The sequence below is a fragment of the Protopterus annectens genome, chromosome 1.part0, assembly GCF_019279795.1.
Source record: "Protopterus annectens isolate FY-2018-M chromosome 1.part0, PAN1.0, whole genome shotgun sequence".
Lineage (NCBI taxonomy): Eukaryota > Metazoa > Chordata > Ceratodontiformes > Protopteridae > Protopterus > Protopterus annectens.
The window spans coordinates 767,597,889-767,621,737 of record NC_056725.1 but is presented as its reverse complement, the minus strand read 5'-3'; the positions used below and the strand labels follow the sequence as shown (position 1 = coordinate 767,621,737).

General features: G+C 45.3%; 1 protein-coding gene across 1 annotated transcript in view; it reads right to left on the bottom strand.

Moving 5' to 3' along the window:
• Window positions 1-23,849, bottom strand: part of LOC122794439 (NF-kappa-B inhibitor beta-like) — a 172,230-nt gene that overhangs the window by 82,436 nt on the left and 65,945 nt on the right. The window contains exon 4 of the mRNA XM_044062817.1: window positions 12,311-12,399. Coding sequence (XP_043918752.1) covers window positions 12,311-12,399 — 89 coding nt within the window. The remainder of the gene's footprint in view (window positions 1-12,310; window positions 12,400-23,849) is intronic.

Here is a 23,849-nt window from a genome sequence, read left to right as displayed (position 1 = left end):
GGGGACTACATCCTTCACTGGAGGTCTGAGCAGAAAGATGCCCTTCAAAAAGGTATAACACAATTTCATGGTGATCAAGGGGCCCAACTCATTTCCCACGTGATAATGAGAGATATCTGCTAGTTGAACCTTGACTGTGGAGGAGCTAGCCCCTTGATGAAACAGCCCTGACAGGAAAGTCTAATACCGCTGGCAAAGGAGCTGTGAAAGGATCCAAATTTCGACGTTCCGCCCAAATGGAGAAAAATTTCCATTTGCTACTATAGACCTTTCTAGTAGAAGGTTTGTGCGCTGCTACTAAATAGTTTTAACTGGGGAAGAGATACCGGAAGTCCTAGCTACAAGTGGAACTGGAGCAGCCAAGCTGTGAGCTTGAGATTGTCCAGATTCGGGAGTGGGAGATCTAGGGGGTGGGATATTAGATCCGGATGGGGATCCAGAATCCAAGGGGGATTCACCTGATGAGACCAAAGGTAAGGGAACCAGGGTTGACGAGGCCAGAATGGGGCAATGAGGATTATCCTGCTCCCCAACTGGCTGGCTTTCTGCAAAAACTTCAGCATCAGAGGAAGAGGAGGGTAAGCATAAAGTAGACCGGGAGGCCAAGCATGCACCAGAGCGTCTCTCGGAGGTTCCCCGGAGGGGGAAATGAGAGCGAAGTAGTCATAACATTTTGTGTCAGAGGGAGAAGCAAATAGATCGCAACAGAGTTGATCCCATTCGGCGTAAATCTGATTCGCTATCTCGGGATTCAGAGACCACTCGTGTGGTAACAGGATGTTGCGACTTAGTCTGTTCACTAGGATGTTGGACCGCCCCAGAATGTGCATTGCTATAAGAAAATGGTTGGTGGAGATCGCCCACTCCCACACCCGCATGGCCTCTCGACAGAGTGGGTAGGACCGGGTTCCCCCCTGTTTGTTGATGTACCAGACAACAGACATATTGTCTGACTTAATCGCAATAGTTCCTACAGGAAGAAGGTGCTGAAGTGCTTGCAATGCTAACAGCACTTCCCTCATCTCTAGGACATTGATATGCAGAGAGGTCTCCGTGGGATCCCACGTGCCTTGGACTGTCCTGCCCGAACAATGCCCCCCCACCCGAGGCGGGAGGTGTCCGTGGTCACTGTGGCTAGGGGAGGGGCCATGGAAAAGGGGAGTCCTTCCTGGAGATTCGGAGATTGGAGCCACCATAAGAGGGCCCTCTTGCAAGCCCTGCTGAGGGGAATGGGATGGCTCAGAGGAAATTGAAGGAAGGACCACTGGACCTGGAGGGTCCATTGCAAGACCCTCATGTTCAAACGCACCATTGGCAACAGGTTGATTGCTACCGCCATCGAGCCTAGAGCCCTCAGGACCAATTCCGCCGGAGGAGCTGGAGAATGTAGAATGGCCTGCACATGTAGCCTCAGGGTTCGTAGTCTGTCTGTAGTCAAAAAGCTAGGAGCTGGTTTGTGTCTAATCTTGCCCCTATGAAGTCTATACTCTGAGTCGGGGTAAGAGATGACTTCTCTATGCTGATAGTGATCCCCAGCTGGGGAGCTAGACGAAGAAAGTAGTTTCTGGCTGCGCAGAGTAGATGCCTTGTCAGGGTGGTCAGGAGCCAGTCGTCCAGGTACGGGTAGACCTGGATTCCCTGAAGCCTCAGGTGGGCCGCTAACACTTTGGTGAACACCCTGAGGGCTGTGGTGAGACCAAAGGGAAGGACCCTGAATTGGAAATGACTGGCTCCTAGCCAGAAGCGGAGGAACCTTCTGGATCGCCTGTCCATCAGAATGTGGTAGTACGCATCCTTGAGGTCTATAGAGCACATCCAGTTCTCCCGCAAAAGGGGGAGAATGGATTGAAGGGTGACCATGCGGAACTTCTCTTTGGTTACGGACAGGTTCAAGGAGGAGAGGTCGAGGATAGGTCTTAAGTCCCCAGTCTTTTTTGGCACCAAAAAGAACCTGGAGTAAAACCCCGACCCGCACTGGTCTGGGGGGACGTATTGGATGGCTCTTTTTCCCAGCAACTGTTGGATTTCTGTTGCTGCGGCCTCCCTCTGATCAGGTGAGACATCGGGGAGGTTTCTGGGGCTGCGTGGGTAAAGAGAAAAGGGAATCAGATATCCTCTGGATATAATGCGAAACACCCTGCCGTCTGTCGTGATGGACTCCCAAGCTGCTAGGTGCTTCAAGAAACACCCCCCTGACTGCCTCCAGAGTGGAGCAGTCGGGCAACCTCTCAGGGGTGTTGCGTGGATTGGTCCGAGAAGGGTTCTCTGGATCCAAAGTTGCGCGAGCCCCCTCTGACTCTAGGGTGGCATCCACCCTGCCCTCCACTGCCGTGGAAGGGCTGGGAGTCCGGAGCGGGACGGGACTGTTGCGACTTCTGGAACCACATCTTCTTCTGTCCCTTTTGGTTCTTGGAGAAGGACCTCTGGGGAGCAGAGAAGCGGACTCTGACAGCAGACAACGTCTTCCCGTCCTTCTCGCTCTGGACCAAGGTATCGAACAGTTTTGCCAAAGAGAGCAGAACCATTGAAAGGGGCATTAGTAAAAGACGCCTTAAAGGGTTCCACGAAATCACAGTGCTGGAGCCAGGCCTGACGCCTCATGACAAGGCCCGCTCCGCTGGCTCTAGCGGCTCCCTCCGTGGCATGTGATAGAAGCCGCATAGAGGTGTTTGATATGGATTGGAGAGTGGTCTCCGCCAACATGGACTCAGGGGGCAACGCAGCGTACTCTTTGATAAGGTCCCGCTGCAGCCGAAGCACATGTGCCATGTAGTTCAGTGACCTCACAGAGAAGGTAGCCGAACTAAAGACCCGCTTCCCTTAAATGGTCCATCGACCGAGACTCCTTGCTCGGGGGATGAACAGAGGGACTCCCCTGAGCTAGTTCCCTTTTGGTGGCAGCCGCCACCAACATGGCATCTAAAGGGGGACCCTTACTCCAGTGGGACTTGTCAGAGGGTGGGCTAAGAATTTTGTCTGGGCGCTTGGGGACTGGCTCCACAGTGTCCGGCTCCTTCCATGCCCTGGTAGTAATCAAATCTACAAGGGGGTCGGCCGGAGGGGACACCCAAGAGGTAGACGGGCCTGCTTCAAATGCCTCCAGGAACACGGATTCGTCCGAGGTAGGCTTTGGGGCAGACCACCCCCCCTTTATCCTGAGCATCTCCATGATGTCACCAAATGAGACATCTTCGGGGGGGGGGTGATCTTGGGGAGCCTTCCCCCTCCTCAAAATTCGTGTCCTCAGTCAAGGACTCTGGGGAGTCCAGGTGCCTCCTTTTACACTTTCGCTTGAGGAATCTCCTCGGGGGGGCTGTCCGAGGATGTCTCACCAGCCACGTCTTGTTCCAAAGGAACGACCTGGGACGTCAGAGCAGGCTGTCCCTGGGGCCGGGTGATGGAAGTCGGGTCCAACTGAGGAGTGCAGGGTGGAGCCGTGGCAAGGGCCGGGGCCCTGGATTCTCTCCAGAGCACCCTCTCCACCACATCGAATGCCGAGGGGAGAGCTGCTCTCTCTGGGATCCGAACGCAGACCCTCCCTCGGATCCGACGGACGGACTGGAGTCGGCGCCGAAGGGATCGGATCCGACGGACCAGTATGCTCCGACCAGGACGGAGCTGAAGGCATACCGATACCGTCGGATCCGAAGCTCAGCCCTCGGCTGCGAGAGCTCGGATCTGAAGAAAATGGATCAGACAGACTCGAGGGAAGTGTCAAGACTATCGGCGCCGACACACCCCCGGCTCCAAGGCTGCACGGCTCCAAAGACTCCGAGCTCGGGAAGTGGAGCTCGGGAAGTGGAACGAAGAAGGAGCTATCTGGGCAAAAAAAGGGGTCGAGCTCCCCCCCAGGGGGGGGGGGAGGCAGGAGCACTCCCATCTGCATTTGGGCCTGTTGGAATCTTATCATCCAGTCCAAATCTGCATCCGTGAGACTTGAGTAGATCGGATCTCCTCCTCCTCAGGACCCGGTGAAAAGCACGGGGACCAGATCAGAGACGGAAGAGACCCAGAAGTCCTGGAGGGAGAAGACCGCTTAGCCGGGAGGGGGGGGGGGCGAAGCGGAGGCCTCGGCCCGCCACTTGTGGTGCTTCTCCCTCCTTTTCTCGTTCCTGGCCTCCCTCTCCTCCGGGCCTAAGGCGGGAGGTTGAGTCCCGGCCAGGGGGAGGGATGCAGGAGTGGCAGCTGCCACAGCGGGAGCCACAGGAGGACCGGAGGTAGAAACCGAATCCGGGGTCAGAAGACCCGCCAGAATCAGCTTGGACCTCCGGTCCTTGAGTGCCCTGGGGTTGAACGCCGCACAGATGGAACAACCAGAAGACAGGTGTTCAACCCCAAGGCACAACACACACAGAGTGTGGCCATCCGCCGGGGACAGCTTATGGCCACACTCTGTACACTTAGAGAAGATAAATTTTGGGGCCTCAGCCATTTAAACTAAAAGAGAACACACACGTAGGCCCCAAACACATACACAACCCTAACGGAACCACGAAGGAAGGGGGAGGTAAAAGACCAAAAAAAATATAAGTTAAACTAGAGCGCGGTTTTACAAAAAGGGACCTGAAAACACAAAAAACAGAAGAAAGGAGAGAAAAAAGGATAATTTTTTCCTCGCAAAAGTCACAAAGGCTTGGAATTGTAGATCAAGCTGCTGTTGGATAACCGCGGCAGACTAGATCTGGGGTCAGTCAGGGTTGGCAGGGGATTATGGGTAGGGGGAGGAGCTTGGAGCTCAGATCTAAAGCTGTTGAAAACTGCCGGCTCGGATCAGAGGTCGGATCCGACTCCCATAGGTTGCTGCACAAATGAAGTTAACTACTTCAGATCTTTTGTTTCTATAAAATAGTCCAAGTTTCTCGTGTCTTTTTAATGAAATTATTTAAGTGGATGTCAAATTTTAGCTCATCAATGAAAACCCAGAGTAGTTTATTATAAGATTCAACTTTGATAGTGGTGTTATTTAGAGAGGAGACAGAGTAGGTGGACTTGGGTGTTGTAGAATCTTTGGGAGGAAGTGAAGGAGTTTTGTTTTATTAGGGTTGAGTAGCAGTCGATTAGATGCAAGCCATTTTTCTAAAGAGTGAAGAGATTTTTGAGTGAGGGTGATTAGATGAGATAGATTGTCAGAAGTGGAGATGATGGTAGAGTTGTCAGCATACTGTATTAATGTGGAGTGTGGGCAGGATTGGTAGAGATTGATTCAAAAATACTTAAGGGTCCAGGATGGTGCCTTGGAGGAACACCTGTTTGGATGGGGAGAAATTAAGTTAGAGTCATTTGACAGATTGTGGTCTAGTCTATTAGATAAGTAACTAGAGAACCAGCTGAGAAGAGTTGGAGAGGTTGAGGTGAGCTAGTTTGGAGAGAAGGAGGTTGTGAGATACAGTGTCAAAGGCTTTAGAGAGGTCAAGGAATAGGCATGAGACTAGTTTACTATTGTCAAGAGATGCAGCAATAGAGTGAGTGAAGAATATTAAGAGCGGTAGTTGTGCTGTGATGGTGACAGAAACCATGTTGTGTGGAGTGAGGAGATATTCTTGAATGAGGTAAGTAATTAGCTGTTTATGGACACTTTTCAATGCGTTTAGAGAGTGGGGATAGAATAGCAATAGACCTGAAGTTAGAGAGGTCAGTGGAGTTTCCTCCTTTGGATAGAGGGATAACAAAAGATTTCTTCCAGATGTTAGGGACAAGGTCTTCCTGAATTGATAGACTGATAAGAATGGAAATTGGGTAGGCAATCGAGGAGGCTGCTAGCTTGAGTTAGAGTGGTGGTAAATTATCGGCAGAAGGGTTTATTGAGGAGTAATCTGATATAAGTTTAGATAGGTTTAAAGGAGAAAGGAAGACGAGGGTGGGAGGCGTGGCAGTGTTGATGTTAAGAGTTTACTTTCATCTGATTCTCTATGGAGTCGATGAAAAAGGAGTTCAAGAAAGTGGCAGTTTCAACAAGAGAGCTATTGGGTGAGGGGTTAGGGGGAGATGAGTTTCCTAGGTGAAGGAGCTTGTTGATTGTATTACAGAATTTTTTAGGGTTAAAGTGGGGTTTCATTTTGTGCATTTGGATCATTTTTTTTTTTTGTCAAGGTTGACTTGTTTTAGTAAGGTTATGCAGTTCCCTATAGAGTTGGAGATTGGATGGAGTTTTAAGTCTGTGCCAGGTTTTTTCAGGCACTGTCCCCTTCTATGCATGAGGAAGAGTGTATCTGGGGACAAAGTTTGTTTAAACTATTATTTTCCTGATGGGGGCCAAGGAGTTAAGAGAATCCAGGAAAATTTTATTAAATTCTTTAACAGCTTCATTGAGGGGGAAGATTAAAAAGAAAAGACCAGTTGATGGAAGAGAGAGCTTGATTAAACGTTAGGGTTGAAGTTAGATATGTTATGACAGTGTCTATACATGTGTGAATTTGATGTTGGGATGGAGTGACTCATAACTGCTGTAGAGAGGTGATCACTAAGAGTATCAGGCAGCGGAGTTAGTGGAGGCAAGGGTGGGAAGTAAGGACCCAGTGTAAGGTAGAGCTAGTACTGGACTGCTGGTTAATACAAGTGGGGGATGTAAAGCGTTGGGAAAAAACGTACAAGTTAATGTTGGCCTCGGGGGTATTACACGACAGAATGTTCCAACTGATGTTAACATCACCAAGTATAACAGTGTTGTATGAGATGGTCCGACACATCCAAGCAAGAAAGTGTTCCACGGTAGGGATGTTGTTGCCAGGAGGTATACAAATGGTAGCAATGGCAATTTTTTTCGATGGTCTATCTTGACGGAAGATATTAAAGTCAGGGGGAAAGATATTACTATCAGGTATGTGGGGTTTTAGCCATGTTTCAGAGATGGAGAGAATATCCGGGGTTTGTTGTGATATCCAGGAATGTAACTCCGTGACTTTGTTTTGAATACTACAGATATTGAGAGCAAAGACTTTGAGGATTTTAGTAGTTGTTGCACTGTCACGGGGTTTGGTCTGTAGGGAGCAGGACGTAAGAGGACTGGAGGGATGAGAGGTTTTGGTGGAGGGGCCAGGTAGTTGTTGCACTGTGACAGGGGTTTGGTCTGTAGGGAGCAGGACGTAAGAGGACTGGAGGGATGAGAGGTTTTGGTGGAGGGGCCAGGGTTAGGGTGCATGTCTCCTGAGAGAAGCAGGTTAAACAGGAAGGTTATGGGACTAGGTAAAAAAGGATGGAGGTAAAAGGATAAGGTTTTATGTTTACAGGGGAGGGTGTGCTGAGGAGATGGTTTAATTTTGTGAAGACAGCTAAAGTGGTGAGGGAAGCGAGAGGGAGAGATAGGGAAGGAGTACATTGTTAGGGTGTTGCAAACAGTAAGTGGAGGATAGGGCTAGGGTACAGGAGAGGAAGGGAGTAGTAGTACGATGTGGAGATGCATAGAACATGTAGCATGTTATTAGAAAAAGGGTGAAAGGGGGAAAAGGGGTGGCACAAATGTTAAAATAGATTTAAAAAGGAGATTGAAATTATCTATGGAAAAGAAAGTTACACTAAGATTTGATAGGTATGAAAGGAAGCAGCACAGGGTGGTTTGAGCAAAGGTAGAGGGATGAAAGCAATAGGGTTATGGGTGGGATCTGATAGTTAATTAGTAGGTGATGGTGATTGGAGGAAAAACTGCAGGAAGTGAGGGAGGATTAAGTGGGTGTGGCTAGAGTAGTAAAGAATAAATGTATGAAGTGGGGTGGGTGGGAGTGGGGGTAGGGTAGATGAGCAGAGAGCGCCCGAGCGTAGCAAGGGCAAACGGAGTGGGTAGAAACCACAAGGGAGGCTGGGAGAGAGAAAACAAAAAAGAAGCAAATCAGCTACTTTGTGGCCCACTGGGTTGCCTCAGAAAGAAGCAAGCCTGACCTATTCAACAAAAGTTACTGTATGTAGCTTACTGCTTAGAACACTTCTTGTAGTGTGGGGTAATTTTCTTTTCTTACCTTTCCCTATTATGTTCCATCAGAAAGATCAAATTGGTGAGAAAATCTATTTCCCTCAGTTTAAAATATTCAATTTATGCTTATAAATTAAGGTCTAAATTGTTGGTGAGAACAGATTACAGAATAAAGGTCAGTGGGGGGGGGGGGCACATGGTCTCTTAGCATCCGACAAGTGAGCACACCACCAAAACTACAGTTGTGAGGCAAGTTAGACTACAGTTGGCTACAAGCACACAGGCTTAAATTCAGTTTTGAACATACACTGCAGGGTGGTCTTTTCCTTTTAGGTGAGAAAAAAAGACAGTGTTGCTGCTGCAGGACTGTACCGTGGTAGAATAGTGCAGTTCAGATTGCAAATGGACCCAAGGGAGATGCACGCATCTCACTATGAAGGAAACTGAAAGAGAAAAGAGAGAGATAGAATTGCCTATTAATGGCAGTTAAGGAGAACGAGGGGTAAAATTAGCAGATGTCAGAGGTATAAAGGGAAGGGCTAGGGGGATAGGGTTAGAGTTAGAAAAAGTGGTAGATTTGTACCTAGCAGATTAGTTGCAAAAAGCAGTTGGGGAAACAAAAAAAAAAAAAATAGTACCACTAAATCCCTTGCTTAGGTACTTTGGTGAAGAAATACATGGAAGACGATCTTGCACTGGAGGTGGGTAAAGAGCTTATAAAACAGCAGTTTCAAGCAAACAAGTTAAAAAGAAAAAAATCAATCACAATATCCAAAAGCTGCGAGCTAACAAGACGTTAGTTGAAGTAACAATACATGAAAGCTCAATCATATAAGCTCACAGGCAGGTTCCTTCACAAGCATTACTCCTTGGTATCAGATAATTATGTGTAGTGACATTTATGGGATAACAAGAAAATCAAAAAAAAAAAAACAAGGTAGACCTTACAAAGCAAGATCCAATATCACCATACTGCAAAGGCAGAAGACATAGTAGAAGCAAGGGACTCCCAGTGTGAACTGAAGCCAACTGCCCATGATGGCTCACAGCCACTTCCCTGACTCTGCCTCGAGGAAGAAGTCAAAGCCAAGCTGTCAAGTGCCAAGGCTCAGAGGAAGACATCAGTTGACCCCCAACCTCCAGGATCCGGAGCCAATGCATCAGCTACAAGATCCCTCCAGCTCAAAGTTGGAGCTGACTGTACCAGAGACATCAATGGAGTCAAGGAAGGCTAAGCCTTTGGACTCGATGCAGACAGACTCTAGACTCGAGTCCATTGGGTCCAAAAGCAAAGGTCAGACCAGAGTAGGAGCCAACACCTGGGTAGGGGCTGATGGCAGGCTCATAGGTCCAATGGCAGACTGAGACCGTACAATTCCCAACTGAATCCAGGCTCGAAGAAACTTCCTCAGCATTCTGTCCACATCAGCTTTGGTTAGGCTCCAAGATGACCTGAGACATGATGTAGAGGGTGGCCTGGAAGTCCTTCTCACGGTCTCATGAAGAAAGGGTGAATGGATTAGAGATGGAAGCAGCTAGAGTGAAGGTGGAGGAGCAGTGAGCTGGAGATTTAGACTTTAATCTGGTCGGATCTGATAAGCCAGACTGATTGGTTGGTTTAGCAATCTTCTCAAGTGGAGCCAAAACTCAAAATGAAGAGTGAGAGCGATTATGGGATCACTTACTACTCTTTTTGCCCTTGGTAAACTAACCCCCCCCTTCTCTGGAGGCTTCTTTGAAGGAGAGGAAGCTCCCAGCAGAAGACAAATGAGCAGAAAGTAATAAATCCTTGAGGACCAACTTTGTGCGGCATTCAACCAAGGAATGGTGGCTGAAACCTGCACAGATTTTGCACACAACTTCCAAATGTGCAGAGCCCAAACAATACCCACAGTCCTGGTGGGCATTAAGAGCTGGGTATCTGTGCTCACAGGAAGTGCATTTGTTAAATCTGGTAGGCTTGTATAACATTGTAGATACATAGAAACAAAAAGAAGAAAGGGAGAATGAAAAATAGTATAGACTACCAACGATGGAATGAATGGCACAACAACCAATGATAAAAGAAATACCTACTAAAAAAGAAAAAGCACTGATAGGAGAAAAAAAGAATTCAAGTATAGTAAGGGAACACGAGGCCTACATGAGTACTGTAAAAAAAACAAGGATAAACATTTTTTATAATATACAGAAATGAAGTACAAGGAGAGGAAGAACAAGAAAGGAAATAGTTATAATACAGGATAAAAAAAAATTGTTTTTCTTTCGGCTTTTCGGGGTCCGCTAATGATTGGCAGAAGATTTTTTTTAGGGGTGCAGAGGTGCCAGCTCGACACCCATCCTTCAACAAAGGCATGCCCATTCTACGCATGTCTTACGAATGCCACTCTACCACAGGGAGAACATGCAGACTCCACACAGAAAGCGGCCCAGCAGAGAATCGAATCGAACGGGAGAACCTCTTGTGAGGCAACAATGCTACCGCTGCACCACCGCGGCTTACAGAAAAAAACTGTACTTACCCAAAAACCTATAAATGCCCAGGATACAAAGACAATATCCATTTGCTGAAGCGGTAAATGAGATCTGAAGTACTTCTGACTAGAAAGGAGGATCATGGGTAGAGGAGGTGCTCAAGCTTTGGAGACAAGTCTTCAAAAGTGGCAGAAGTTGAATCAGAGACCCAGCAGTTGAGGAAAGGACAAAAAAAGACATCATCACATCCATCTTTTAAGACTAATGTTAACTTAAAACTCAGAAGAGGAATGATGGGTAAAAGACCCTGAAGGGTCTGGACTCCAGGAAAGTTCATTCTTTGAAAGCAGAAACATTCTGGAGTAGAAGTCTTCCACCCTTTGGAGTAAAGGCACTGGTAAGTATGACTGGTAGGGTAAGCACGTGCTGAGGAACCTGAAGAAAAAAAAATGACTCGGCGGTAGGGAGGAAAACCCTGAAAGGAGGTATGTGTACTCACTGTCAAATGTAACCCTTCTGAGCCAGTATTCTATGGCCACTATAACCCTCCTGACCCAGCATTAGCACCAAAGAATCTGAAACAATCTGTTGCCAAGGGGAAAGATTAAAAGCCTGGCTCTAGAACAGACTTGGAGATGCAGAGACTGGAGGGGAAGAAATCCTGGCACACTCATTCTGATGGCATAACATGAACAGAAAACAATTCAAATATGTCATCAAATAAGGGGATTCCAAATTAATACATACAGATCTGACACCAAAATCTCTATTTAAACCATAAATGCACGAATGCCCTCAAACGTGTATCACTTTAGAAAATTAAGAATGCTCAACAGAACAGGAAAAAAAAAATGAAAAGGCAAAGCTTTACCAAGCAAATACTGCCAATGCCTCGCCACCCCCAAAAATAAACAATTCTATCTTGCAGTTACACCTGGTGGCACAACTACCTCTGGTCACATTATTTCAAACCAGCATAAAATCAACAACGGATTTTTTTTTCTCTTTGTGCTCGGCTTTTTTTTTTTTATTCTCTCCTCCTGCCAACCATATAGCCCTAACCCCCACAGCAGCCATCATCTATTTGTATTTGTTCTCCTTTATAAAGTGACAGTACAGCTGTGGGATGGTTATCATCCATGCAGCAATCAGTGAGATTTTCTTTTATGCCTGCTGAAATCCAAAGAAAAACAAACAGACAGGCTGCGGTATGAGAGAAAAATCACCGATTTTGAAGAGTGATGCAACTCTCAAAGGCCTGATTGTTCTTGCAAAAAGCACTTGTGGGATCTCTGGTGACAAAGAGTTGAGCAGACAGTGCATCATCATCATCTCCACTCGCCCACCCCCACTAGTTCCTCCAGCGTTTGGAAGGCTAACTGAATGATGGCCATCTGGGGCACAGTTGTGGTTCTATCCCTCTGCACCACACAGCTGGCACAACTGTTTAACACTGGCAGTTTCGGAAGACATGTCAAACTAAGCAACAGAGCTGTCTGACTCACAAAAGCAAGGCACCTGCCCACAAGATTAGTGACTTGATGAAAGAATGGACTTAGAACCAATCATCTTTATACTTTAAAGAAAGATCAAATGGTTGCAAATCAAGTTGCCGAGACGACAAGTAAAGGGGAAATGTAGCGGTTATGTGTGGAAATCCACATACAATGACGCACAAATACATCCCTGGGAAAATGAGAAAATAAAACCAAAGCTTTTTGCGAGACTATCTTCCAGCTCTTATTCCAGGTCTACCACTGTTCTTGGACCTGTTTTGACATCAACCTCTATCAAGCAACAGTGCTACTTTCAATGCCCTAATGCAGACACTTGCACACTATATCAGAGGATCTTAAGTGGACAACTATTCAAAAGCTGCACACTAACTGTGAAAAAAATAAAGATATTACATCCTTTTCAAGGAATACCTACTTGTTTGTTAATATTGGCACCAGCAGAGAGAAGAGCTTTCACAGACTTTAAATCATTCTTTTGAATAGCAAGATGAAGAGCTGTGTAACCTAACAGAAAAAGAAAAAATGACTGAAATCTGTGCTTTGCAATAAAGACTACTTAATCATTTAGCAGTGCCAAACAAACAGTGATCATCTGCAAAGTTTTACAATTCTGATGTCAGAATCTGAAGATGCAGACATCAGGGTTCACATCTTTGATGAATGCTGCATTTGTAGTATACTTATTCTTTTAATACAGATAGCAGTTAAGTACAGTTGTGTACACTTACCATAAATGTAGATGTTAGTGTATTCACTGTTGCAGTCATTACATTTGGGTAATCTGCTGGCAGGTTGCCCAGAGTCGGCCTGATTAACAAAGTCTTGGGTCCCGCATCAGTTGCTGTCCCTTCTTCCATGACGTCAGGGGTATAAAATGTGCAGCCAACACCATTATATCAGTTTATCTTGCCCCAGATGTTAGGTGCCCCCCAAATGGGGAGCCAAATATTTAAGTAATCAAAAACACAAAAATATACCTCCAAACAAAAGCAAATACCAAAAAGGCTTTTAAGCATAGTAAAGGAAAGCAGAGGCATAGTAAGAGAAAAACAGGGGATTGGAGGGAGGGTAACCAAGACTGCAGAAGTGAACACACTAACATCTACATTTATGGTAAGTGTACACAAAACTGTACTATGTTCTTCGTGTTTCACTGTTGCAGTCATTACATTTGGGTAGATTCCCAAAGCTATGGTTGGGGAGGATGGATTTATACAGCATTAGGACCAGCTATAAGGCCCTGCAGAACAGCAGTGGCAAAGCCAGCTCTGGATTTAGAGAAGAAAAATAAATGGTAATGTTTGGTGAACGTATGAACTGAGATCCAGGTATCAGCTTCTAGAATGTCTCTGGTAGGAACACCTCTGAGAAAGGCTGTAGAAGTAGATGCAGCCCTGGTGGATGTGATCTGATCCCCTGGGGGATAGTCTTACCATGGTGCATATAGCAGAAACAAATACAATGGCTTATCCATTTGGAAATAGTCTACTTTAAAATAGCCTTTCCCCTCTGCCCCTGCAGCAAATGCCACCAGTAGTAGTTCAGATTTTCTTAGAGATTTGTTCTGTTTAAGTAAAATCTAAGTTGTCTGTGTACAGCCAGTGAATGCAGAATCCACTCCCCCTGTTCTGTGGAATTTGAAAGAAAGTTGGCAAATGAATGGTCTGATTAAGAGCAACACTGGATACCACCTTAGGCATGAAGGATGGATTGGTCCTGAGAGACACCCTGTCCGCATGAAAAATAATGAAAGGCTCCACTGCCATAAGAGCCTGTAATTTGGAAATCCTTCTAGCTGAAGTGACTGCTAAAAGGAAAGCCGTTTTCCAGGAGAGGAATTTCAAGTCTGCCACGCAGGGGTTGGTGCTCTCCTGGGTGGTCTTAAGTTTTTGGCCCCTCTGAGATACTGCTTTAGCAGAGGATGAGAGAAGAGGGGAGGTTCTGTGTTGTAATGAGCTGAAATGGCTGAGGCATGGATTTTTATGGAAGAAACGGACAGGCCCTTGTGAAGCATATCAGTTAAGTATTGTAAAATCTGAGGAATATTGGGCACTGTCGTGCTTATTCATTGCGACAGATTCCAGGCACAGAATCTTTTCCATTTGTCAGCATAAGATTTTCTAGCACTAGGCCTTCTTGCCTCCAAAATGACATCCAGTTTGCTGAGGGATGCTAAGGGTGAATTTAGGTGATTAGCCACACTGCAAGATTCAAGGTTTGGAGGCGAGTGTGCAGAATTTGGTTGTTCTGCTGAGACAGTAAGTAAGGTGTCGGAGCCACAATAGAAGGTGTGACGCATTGCTCCAGACTGGCCTCGCCAGCACTGGTACCCACTACTGCGTAATCAAAATAATTTTTGGTTTGTCCCGTTTGGCTTTTAGTAGAACTGTGGAGAGCAGAGGCAAAGGGGAAAAAGCATAGACGGATAGGTTTTTCCAGCTGAATGATATCACAAAAAAGCCTGGAAAGTGTGGATGCGGAGTTCCTGTGCAGAATTTGTCCAACTGATCCGGGGTGAGGCAAAAAGATCTATGTCCGAACTCCCCCATTTGCATGTCAACATGTTCAAAATCTGTGGTGCCAGTTTCCATTAGTGTGGGTTCATATTTCTGCTTAGTTCATCTGCCAGAGTATTCAGCTTTCCTGGCAGGAATTGAACTTGTAGTTGTATTTGATAGGACAAGGCCGTGTTCTACAATGCCATGGCTAGTCTGCAAAGGGGGTAGGAGTGTGTACCCCCCTGCTTGTTTATGTAGCACATAACTGTAGTGTTGTCTGTCTTTATCATTAATTGTCCTGGATGAAGGTAGCCCTTGAACACTGTCAGTGCATTCTGTACAGCTAGCATCTCTTTTTGATCAATATGAAGGTGCATTTGATTTGGGCTCCATTTGCCCTGAATGCACTTCCCTGCCAGATGAGCCCCCCCAAGCATAGTCTGATGCGTCTGTAGTTAGGGTTTGGGTGGCAGAGGGTAGAGTGAATGGCAGTCCCCTGTTTTGGTGGAAAGCCTCTGCCCACCATAGGAACTCTAGTTGCAGGCAAGGTATGATAGGAATCACTGTTTTCAGGCTGTGACAATGTTGACTCCATAAACTTTTTTTTTTTAAAAGTACCACTAAAGTTTCGTCATATGCAGTCTTGCATATAGAATTAGAAGAATGCAAGAAGCCATGAAATCCAAGGCTTGCAGAATTTGTCTTGCAGAGAGCAGGTTTTTGTGGCCACCCTCTTTAGTAAGTCACCAAATAAATTTGCTTTTCTGGTGTAAGGTAAGCCATCTGGGCAGTTTTCAAGCTTGCACCCAGGAATGTATTTTTTGAGAGGGTACCAGGTGTGATTTCTTTTCATTTATGGTGTACCCTAGACAAATTAGAACCCTTTTTACAAACTCCAGATGTTTTAGAAGAATGTCCCTGTTTTCTGCCTGAATTAGACAATCATCCAGGTATGGATATACTTGAACATTTCTTTGCCTGCAAAATGCAATTACTGGAGCCAGGCACTTTGTGAAGACCCTGGGCACAGTAGATAAGCCAAAGGGCAGTGCAGAGAACTGGTAATGCAAGTAGCCTGCTTTGAAGCAGAGGTATCTTCTGCAAGATTCTCCGATTGGGATATGCAGGTAAGCCTCTTTAAGTCTAGAGTTACCAACCAGGCATCTTTGCCTAACATAGGAAGTAACTGTTGAAGAGTCAGCAGCTTGAGTTTTGGAAAGTCCAGAAATGTGTTTAGAGTAAATAAGTCCAGAATTGGACGCCATGATTTGTCTTTTCTGGGTACCAGGAAAAGTCTTTAATAAAAACCTTCTCCCTTTTCCTCTTCTGGTACTGGTTGAATAGCCCCCATGTTCATGAGGGACAGTATTTGTTTCTGGGCCTGTGCACACTGATTTGGGGGCAGGTCTGGCCATCCGTTCGGGTTTGGCAACATGTGGAAATGAAATCTGTATCCCTGGGATACTATATTTAAAACCCATTTGTCCTGGGTTATAAGTTGCCAGTTTCTTGCATGAAGTGCCAGTTTTCCCCCCAAAGTGGCGGCTAAAAGGCAAGTGCTTGGTAAGTGTAAAGGGAAGACATTGAGACTGTTTACCTTAGGGACGTGCCTTGTTTCCAGATTTGGAGGTGGTGGAGGTACCCATTGTTTTGTTCTAGAAGTCCCTCGTGACTGAAACCTAGAGCCTTTGGAATGTCTGGGTTTGACTTGAGTGGCTCTCGAAGGTACTGGAAAGGACCAGTTCTTAGTAGGCCAGTGCCTACTAAATCTTGTAGGTTGCACTTGTAAGAAATCTTTGACAGTTTGCATAAATTTAGCTTTATCTTCCATCTTTTGTAAAACTTCTTCAGCCTTATTACCAAAGAGACGGTCCTGTTGTAAAGCAGCATCCAACAATTTTGCTTTAACATGATCGCAGAGTTTGCTCTTTGAGCCAAGCATGCCGTCTTAGCACAGACCAAGTTACAGCAGCCCTGCAAGAGGCCTCCAACGAATCAAAACCACATTGCAAAGTATGTTTTCCAACTTGTACAGCTGAAGGCAATAAGTCTTGTAAATCTTTATTTTCCACACAGTCAGAAATTAACAATTTTCTGTTTAAGCAGTCCCATGATATGCCGATGATATTTAAGCATATGAAATTGACAGTTTAAAGCCCTGAATGCCAAGGTTGCAGAAGTGTAAACCTTCTTACCCCCATCTATCCAGCGACCTGGAATCTCTATCCGAAGGGGTAGGATTGTTAGCAGTAGAGGCCTTAATGCCCTTGGAACCCTGAGAAATGGTTTCAGGATCTACAGTAGGATTTTTGAAAATTAATCTATGGGAGTCAGGAACCCTGTAGTATCCGTTTGGCTTACAAAGGAGCCGGAGGCACAGAATGAGGAGCCATACCAGATTCTGAAAAAAAAAAAAAAAAAAAAAAAAATTCAACAACGTCTAGAACAGGAGGTATAGCCAAAGGCCTATGCTGAAGAAGTAGAAGAAAATCCTTAAGTCTCTATTTTTTAGATTCAGAGAAATCCTGACTTTCCCTGTGGAAATGTTCCCGTAAGGTATGTAAAGTTTCCCCAAAAGAAAAATCCTCAGGGGGAGAAGCAGAAAGAATGGAATCTTCTGCATCAGAGTCCTCATAAGTGGGTATAGACAAATCCTGTTCATTAGAAGAGTCAGAAGAAACAGAATCCTGTTCAGAAGATTCATAATGTCTTGCCTAGGCCTCTTAGAAGGGGGTGGTTGGCCACCCCTGATCAGAGTAATTAAATCTTTAGCCATTTTGATCATTTGTTTTTTTAGGCATAGGGGCCTGCACATGTGGCCCAAGCATCATTTTTTTAGACCTAGATTTAGATTTTGGCCTTAGTTTTGAAGATGGGGTTGGTCTAATATACAAATCTGTAGGCCTGAAAACCCCCTCAGAAGCCGGTGCCTGAACAGCAACTGTGGACCCATCTAAGGTAGAGACATCCGCGGGTTCCATAACTGAAGCATAGCGTGGCATATTGGACTCCAAATGGGTCTCAGTAGAGGCCTGCGAATCAAAAAGTAGCGGGTATCACGGGCTGCGAAAGCACTTCACCGAGTACCGGCGAACTAGCGACTGGAGAAGCGTAGTCAGTTCTGGACCTCACGGTCAGTCTTTTTCTTTGCATTTTTTAGGTATTCCGTTAGTCGGATTGCTTACCAACGACATTTCTGGATAATTATATCATGAGCCAAAATATTTAGAAGCAAAAATATACCGACGTTTAATAGTGCACCGATTAAATTTAGCACAAAAATGACAGCAAGGAACATTGTGATCAGGGCCTAGGCAAGGAATACAGTACAAATGAAAATCCTTATGAGGTATTTGCTTCCCACAAGTAATGCAATTATTAACTTTTACAGACATCGGTAAGGAGCAAGAAAAAAAGTTTCCCCAACGGGGTACTTAGCTTTTTAGTTGAAGACTTTGGTTCTGAAACTCGAAAACGAAAATTTCAGGAGTCTGCCGATCGGCACTTGCGAACTGCTTCTGCTTCGGGCACCGTGCGGCAAGAAAGACTGATGCAATGGTGTTGGCTGCATGTTTTATACCCCTGACGACCTGGCGCCATGAAGAAGGGACAGCAACCGACGCAGGACCCAAGACTTTGTTAATCAGGCCGACTGAGGGCCACCTGCCAGCAGATTACCCAAATGTAATGACTGCCAACAGTGAAACACGAAGAGCATCACTGCTGAAAAACTTATCTACATTTTCTTTAGGTTACCAAACGCGCTGTATTGTCTTTAATAATACAGACGTTAACAGCTGAAAACAAATCAATCCAAAATTGTTCACTAACTTCTAGTCAAAAATGCCTTTTTCTTATTTTATTTATTTTTTTAATCAGAAACAGCTCTATAAAAGTAAAGAGAAAAACACAAACAAGTACTGTACAAAAAGCACAATATAAATAAAGATCAGAGCATAATCAATGCTGCAAAAGACACCTATGGCTACAAATGACGATATGAATTTTGACAAAAAAATATTTCACAGTGGATATTCAGCAAAATACCAAGGATAATGGAAAACTGATTGCTAGAGGGATCCAAATAATAATGGGGGAGGCAATAATGGTAGATTTGTGGCAGTAAAGGGTTACTGGCAGGGGAAGGGGATTATGCTAGCATGTATTTTTATTCCACCTAAAACTATTAGAGATTTAACTTGAGAAATGCATATTCCATGGGCGAGTACTGAGATATTGAGAATGAATTAGGGAAATAAAGAAGGGAAAATATAAGACCGAGTACACATTTGAAGAAAGTGAGAAAGTTTAGCATGGAAGATGTGAATTCAGTAGTAGGAACTCAAGACAATTAACATATTATTCTCCAAGGTACAATGACTGGCCTAGGCAGGAGAGAAATTACATTACACAAGTGCAGGCCTAGGCAGGAGAGAAATTACATTACACAAGTGCATCCTCCGTAGGGCTGTTTTTATGTTCCTTAATTACAATGACCATTTTAGATCATGCGCAATAAAAAAACTATAATAAAGATGCAAACTAATGATGTAAAAACTGAGTCACTGAAACTTTAACCACCTGTTAAAAAGATTGGAATTTTAGAAATGGGTAGTGGAAATGACTAGAGTTAAGGAAGACAGAAATGTATACAAAAAGGATAGCTACTGAATGGGACAAATTAAAAAGAGAGTTTAAAAGCAGGGTAGAAATGAGAGAGATGCACGAGGAAAGAAATGGAATTTAAATGGACTGACAAAGGTTCAAGTACTGCAGAATAAAGGGAATCCCACAGAAAGTACAGTTGTGTACACTTGCCATAAATGTAGATGTTGGGAGTGTATTCACTGTTGCAGTCATCACATTTGGGTAGATTCCCAAAGCCAAGGATGGAAGGAGGAATTTAGATGGCATTGGGACCAGCTATAATGCCCTGCAAGACCGCAGTAGCAAAGCCAGCTCTGGATTTAGAGAAAAAATTGGCAAATGGTAATGCTTTGTGAAGGTACGTACAGAACTCCAGGTAGCAGCTTCAAGGATGTCTCTGGTAGGGACACCTCTGAGAAAAGCTGTAGAGGTAGAGGCAGCCCTGGTTGAATGGGGTCTAATCCCCTGTGGGATAGGTTTTCCATGGTGCTTATAGCAGAAATTAATGCAATGGCCTATCCATTTAGAAATTGTTTGCTTGGAAATAGCCTTCCCCGCTGCCCCTACAGAAAATGCCACCAGCAGTTGTTCAGATTTCCTTTGAGGTTTAGTCCTGTCCAAGTACAATCTAAGCTGTCTGTGCACATCTAAGGAGTGCAGCATCTGCTCCCCTTTATTCTGTGGATTACAAAAAGAAGGTTGGCAAATGAATGGATTGATTAAGAGCCACACCGGACACCACCTTGGGCATGAAGGAGGGATTGGTCCTGAGGGACACCCTGTCCGCATGAAAGATGATGAAAGGTTCCACTGCCATAAGGGTCTGTAATTCAGATACCCTTCTTGCTGAAGTGATTGCTAAAAGGAAAACTGTTTTCCAAGAAAGGAATTTTAACTCTGCACTTGCAGCTGGCTCAAAAGGAGACAGAGTAAGTTTTTCTAATACAAAAGTTAAGGTCCCAGGCTGGAGTTGGGGCTCTTCTGGGTAGTTTTAAGTTTTTGGCCCCTCTGAGAAACTGGTGGGTTCTGTGTTGTAATGAGCTGAAATGGCGGAGGCGTGAATTTTGAAGGAGGAAAAGGAAAAGCCCTTGTGAAGCATCTCAGTTAAGTATTGAAGAATCTGATGTAAATTGGGCGCTGCTGTGGCCATCCCTTAAGTTTGGTTCCACGCACAGAATCTTTTCCATTTTTCAGCATTAGATTTTCTAGTACTAGGCCTCCTTGCCTCCAAATGAGAAACAAAACACGTGTTTACTGAGGGATGTTAACAAGGACATTAGGTAATTAGCCAGGCTGCCAGGTTCAGGGTTTGAAGCTGGGGGTGCAGAATCTGGGGCCCCTGCTGTGACAGCAGGGTAGGGGTTCTGAGGCAGGTGCCATGGGGCTAGCTATGACACACTGCACAAGAGGGGGTACCAGTGTTGGCGTGGTCAGTCTGTTGCAATCAGTATCCTCTCTGGCTTGTCCCGTTTGATCTTTAGGAGTACTTTGGAGAGGAGAGGCAGAGGAGGAAAAGCAGAAACCGTTTCCAGCTGAAGGACAGAGCATCCACTTTCCAAGCTTGTTTGTGGGGAGTCCTTGTGCAGAATTTGTTCAATTGGTAGCTTTGGGGTGAGGCAAACAGCTCTATATCTGGGCTCCCCCTTTTGTTCATCAACATGTTGAAAGTCTTTGGCACCAGTTTCCATTCGTGTGGGTGCATTAGATTTCTGCTTAGTTCGTCTGCCAGTGTATTTAGTTTTCCTGGCAGGAATTGAGCCTGTAGAAGCACTTGGTAGCTCAAGGCTGTGCTCTACAGAGCCACAGCTAGTCTGCAGAGTGGATAGGAATTGGTACCCCCCGCTTGTTTATGTACCACATAATAGTGGTGTTGTCCGTCTTTACCATTAATTGTCCTGGAAGAATGTGGTCCTTGAAGGCTGTCAAGAGCATTCTGTACAGCTAACATTTCTTTTTGATTGATATGCAGGTGCATTTGACTTTGGTTCCATTTGCCCTGAATGCACTTCCCTGCCATGTGAGCCCCCCCATGCATAGTCTGATGCGTCTGTTAGGGTTTGGGCGGCAGGGGGTAGATTGAATGGTAGTCCCTTGTTTTGATGGCAAGCCTCTGTCCACCAAAGGAATTCTACCCATAGGTAAGGCAGGATAGGAATCATCGCTTCTAGATCCTGAGAATGTTGACAGCATAGGCTTTTTAGATACCACTGTAGTTTCCTCATATGCAGTCTTGCATATGGAATTAGTAGAATGCACGAGGCCATGAACCCCAAGGCCTGCAGTATTTGCCTTGCAGAAAGCTGGGTTTTTGTGGTCACTAGCTTGAAGTTGCTAAATTAATTTGTTTCTCTGGCGTGAGGAAAGCCATCTGGGAAGTTGTTTTCAAGCTTGCTCCTGGGAATATAATTTGCCGACGGGGCACCAGCTGTGATTTCTTTTCGTTTATGGTGTACCCCAGACAAGTCAGCACCTATTGTACAAATGCCAGATGATTCAAAAGAGCGTCCTGGCTTTCTGCCTGAATTAGATAATCGTCCAGGTATGGGTATATTTGAATATTTCTTTGCTTGCAAAATGCAATGACTGGAGCTAGACACTTCGTGAATACCCTGGGCGCAGTAGATAAGCCAAAGAGCAGTACAGAGAACTGATGGTGCATGCAGCCTGCTTTGAAGTGTAGGTATCTTCTGCAAGATTCCCTGACTGGGATGTGCTTCCTTTAAATCCAGTGTTACCAACCAGGCATCTTTGCCTATCATGGGAAGCAACTGGTGAAGAGTTAGCATCTTGAATTTTGATATCTCCAAAAAGGTGTTTAGGATAGAAAGGTCCAGGATAGGGCGCCATTAGTTGTCTTTTCTAGGTACCAGGAAGAGACTTCAGTAGAAACCTTGTCCCGTTTCCTCTTCTGGTGCAGTCTGAATAACCTCTAATCTTGAGAGGGAGTACTTGCTTTTGAGCCTCTGCCCACTGATTTGTGGGCAGATCTGGCTAACTGTTTGAGGTTGGTAACGTGTGGAAGTGAAATCTGCAACCTTGGGAAACTAGGTTTAAAACCCATTTGCCCTGGGTAATGAGTTCCCAGTTTTTTGCTTGCAGAGCGATCTTTCCCCCTAAAGGAGCAGTCAGTTGAGAAGCGCTTGGAAGTTTTTAAGTTAAGTCATTGAGACAGCTTACATTGGGGGAGTCTTACTACTCCCTGATTTGGAAGTGGAAGCCCCCTACTGCTTAGTCCTGTGCATACCCTGGGACTGAAGCCTGGTTGTTCTGCTAGTTCTGGGTTTGAACTGAAGACCTGGAAGAGGCAAGAAAGGACCAATTTTTTGAGGACCAATGCCTACTAAATCTTGGAGGCTGCACTTTAGATTTAGCTTTTTCCACCATCTTTTTAAGAACTACTTCTGCTTTGTTGCCAAACAGGCGGTCCGGATTTAAGGGAGCATCCAGCAATTTAGTTTTAACATGATCTGGCAAAGATTGCTCCTTAAGCCAAGCATGCCTTCTAAATACAGACCCGGTGACAGCAGCCCTGCAAGATGCCTCTAGTGAATCAAAACCATATTGCAACATATGTTGCCCAACCTGTTCAGCAGAATGCATTAAAATCCTGTAAATCCTTATTTTCAGCACAATCAGGAATTAACATTTTCTGCTTAAGCAATCCAATAATATGCTGCTGATACTTTAACAAATGAAACTGGCAATTTAAGGCCCTGATGGCCAAGGTTGCAGAGGTGTATACCTACTTACCCCATCTATCCAGGGCCATGGAATCTCTATCAGAGGGTGTAGGACTTTTGGCAGTAGTAGCCTTAATGCCCTTGGGTTCTTGTGAAAAAGTCTCAGGATCCGCAGTAGGATTTTTAAAAAGAAACTTGTGAGAATCAGGAACCCTGTAATATCCATCAGGTTTTCTGGGAGCAGAAGGTAGAGAGTCAGGGGCCAAGCTAGATTCCAAAAAGGAATCATCAACAATGTCCAGTACAGGAGGGGGAGCTAAAGGCCTGTGTTGGGGCAGGAGTAAGAAATCTCTAAGCCTCTTTTTAGAATCAGAGTAATCCTGGCTTTCCCAGTGAAAATGCTCCCTGAGAGTATGCAAGGTTTCAACAAAAGAAAAATCCTCTGGGGGAGAAGCAGAGGGAATAGAGTCCTCTGCATCAGAATCCTCACAGATGGATAAAGGTAAATCCTGGTCAGAGACACAGAAATTTCAGAACCCTGGTCGGAAATATAAGCAAATTCAGTCCTGGGCATCAGAGGGGGAAGGTTGGCTTCCCTTGACTTCAGCCATTCTTATTTGTTTTTTAGGCATAGAGGCCAGACCATGCGGTCTGGTCGTCTGCTTCCTAGGCATGGTTCGAGTTTTAGGCCTTGAAGAAGATGGCGGCGTTGGTTTAATATGCAAGTCAGTAGGCTTGAATACACCCTCAGAAGCCGGTGCCTGCACAATAGCTCTGGAACCATCCAAGGTAGAGATATCAGCAGGTTCCACAGTTGAAGCATCTCACGGGGTACCGGACTCTGAATGGGTTTCAGTAGAGGCCTGCGAATCTGAAGTAGCAGGTATCAGGTGCTGCAAAAGCAGCCCGAGTACCGGCGAACTGGCGACTAGCTTAGGAGAAGTGTCGTCGGCAGCTTTGGACCTAGGCGGCCTGTCTCTGTCTATCTTTGCGTTTTTTCGGAATGTTAGTAGTCGGGTGGCTTACCGAAGCCATATCTGGATAATTGAACAGAGTACCAAAATATTTAGAAGCGAAAATATACTGACTAATAGTTTGTGGTTTAAATAAGGCACAAAACTGACATTGA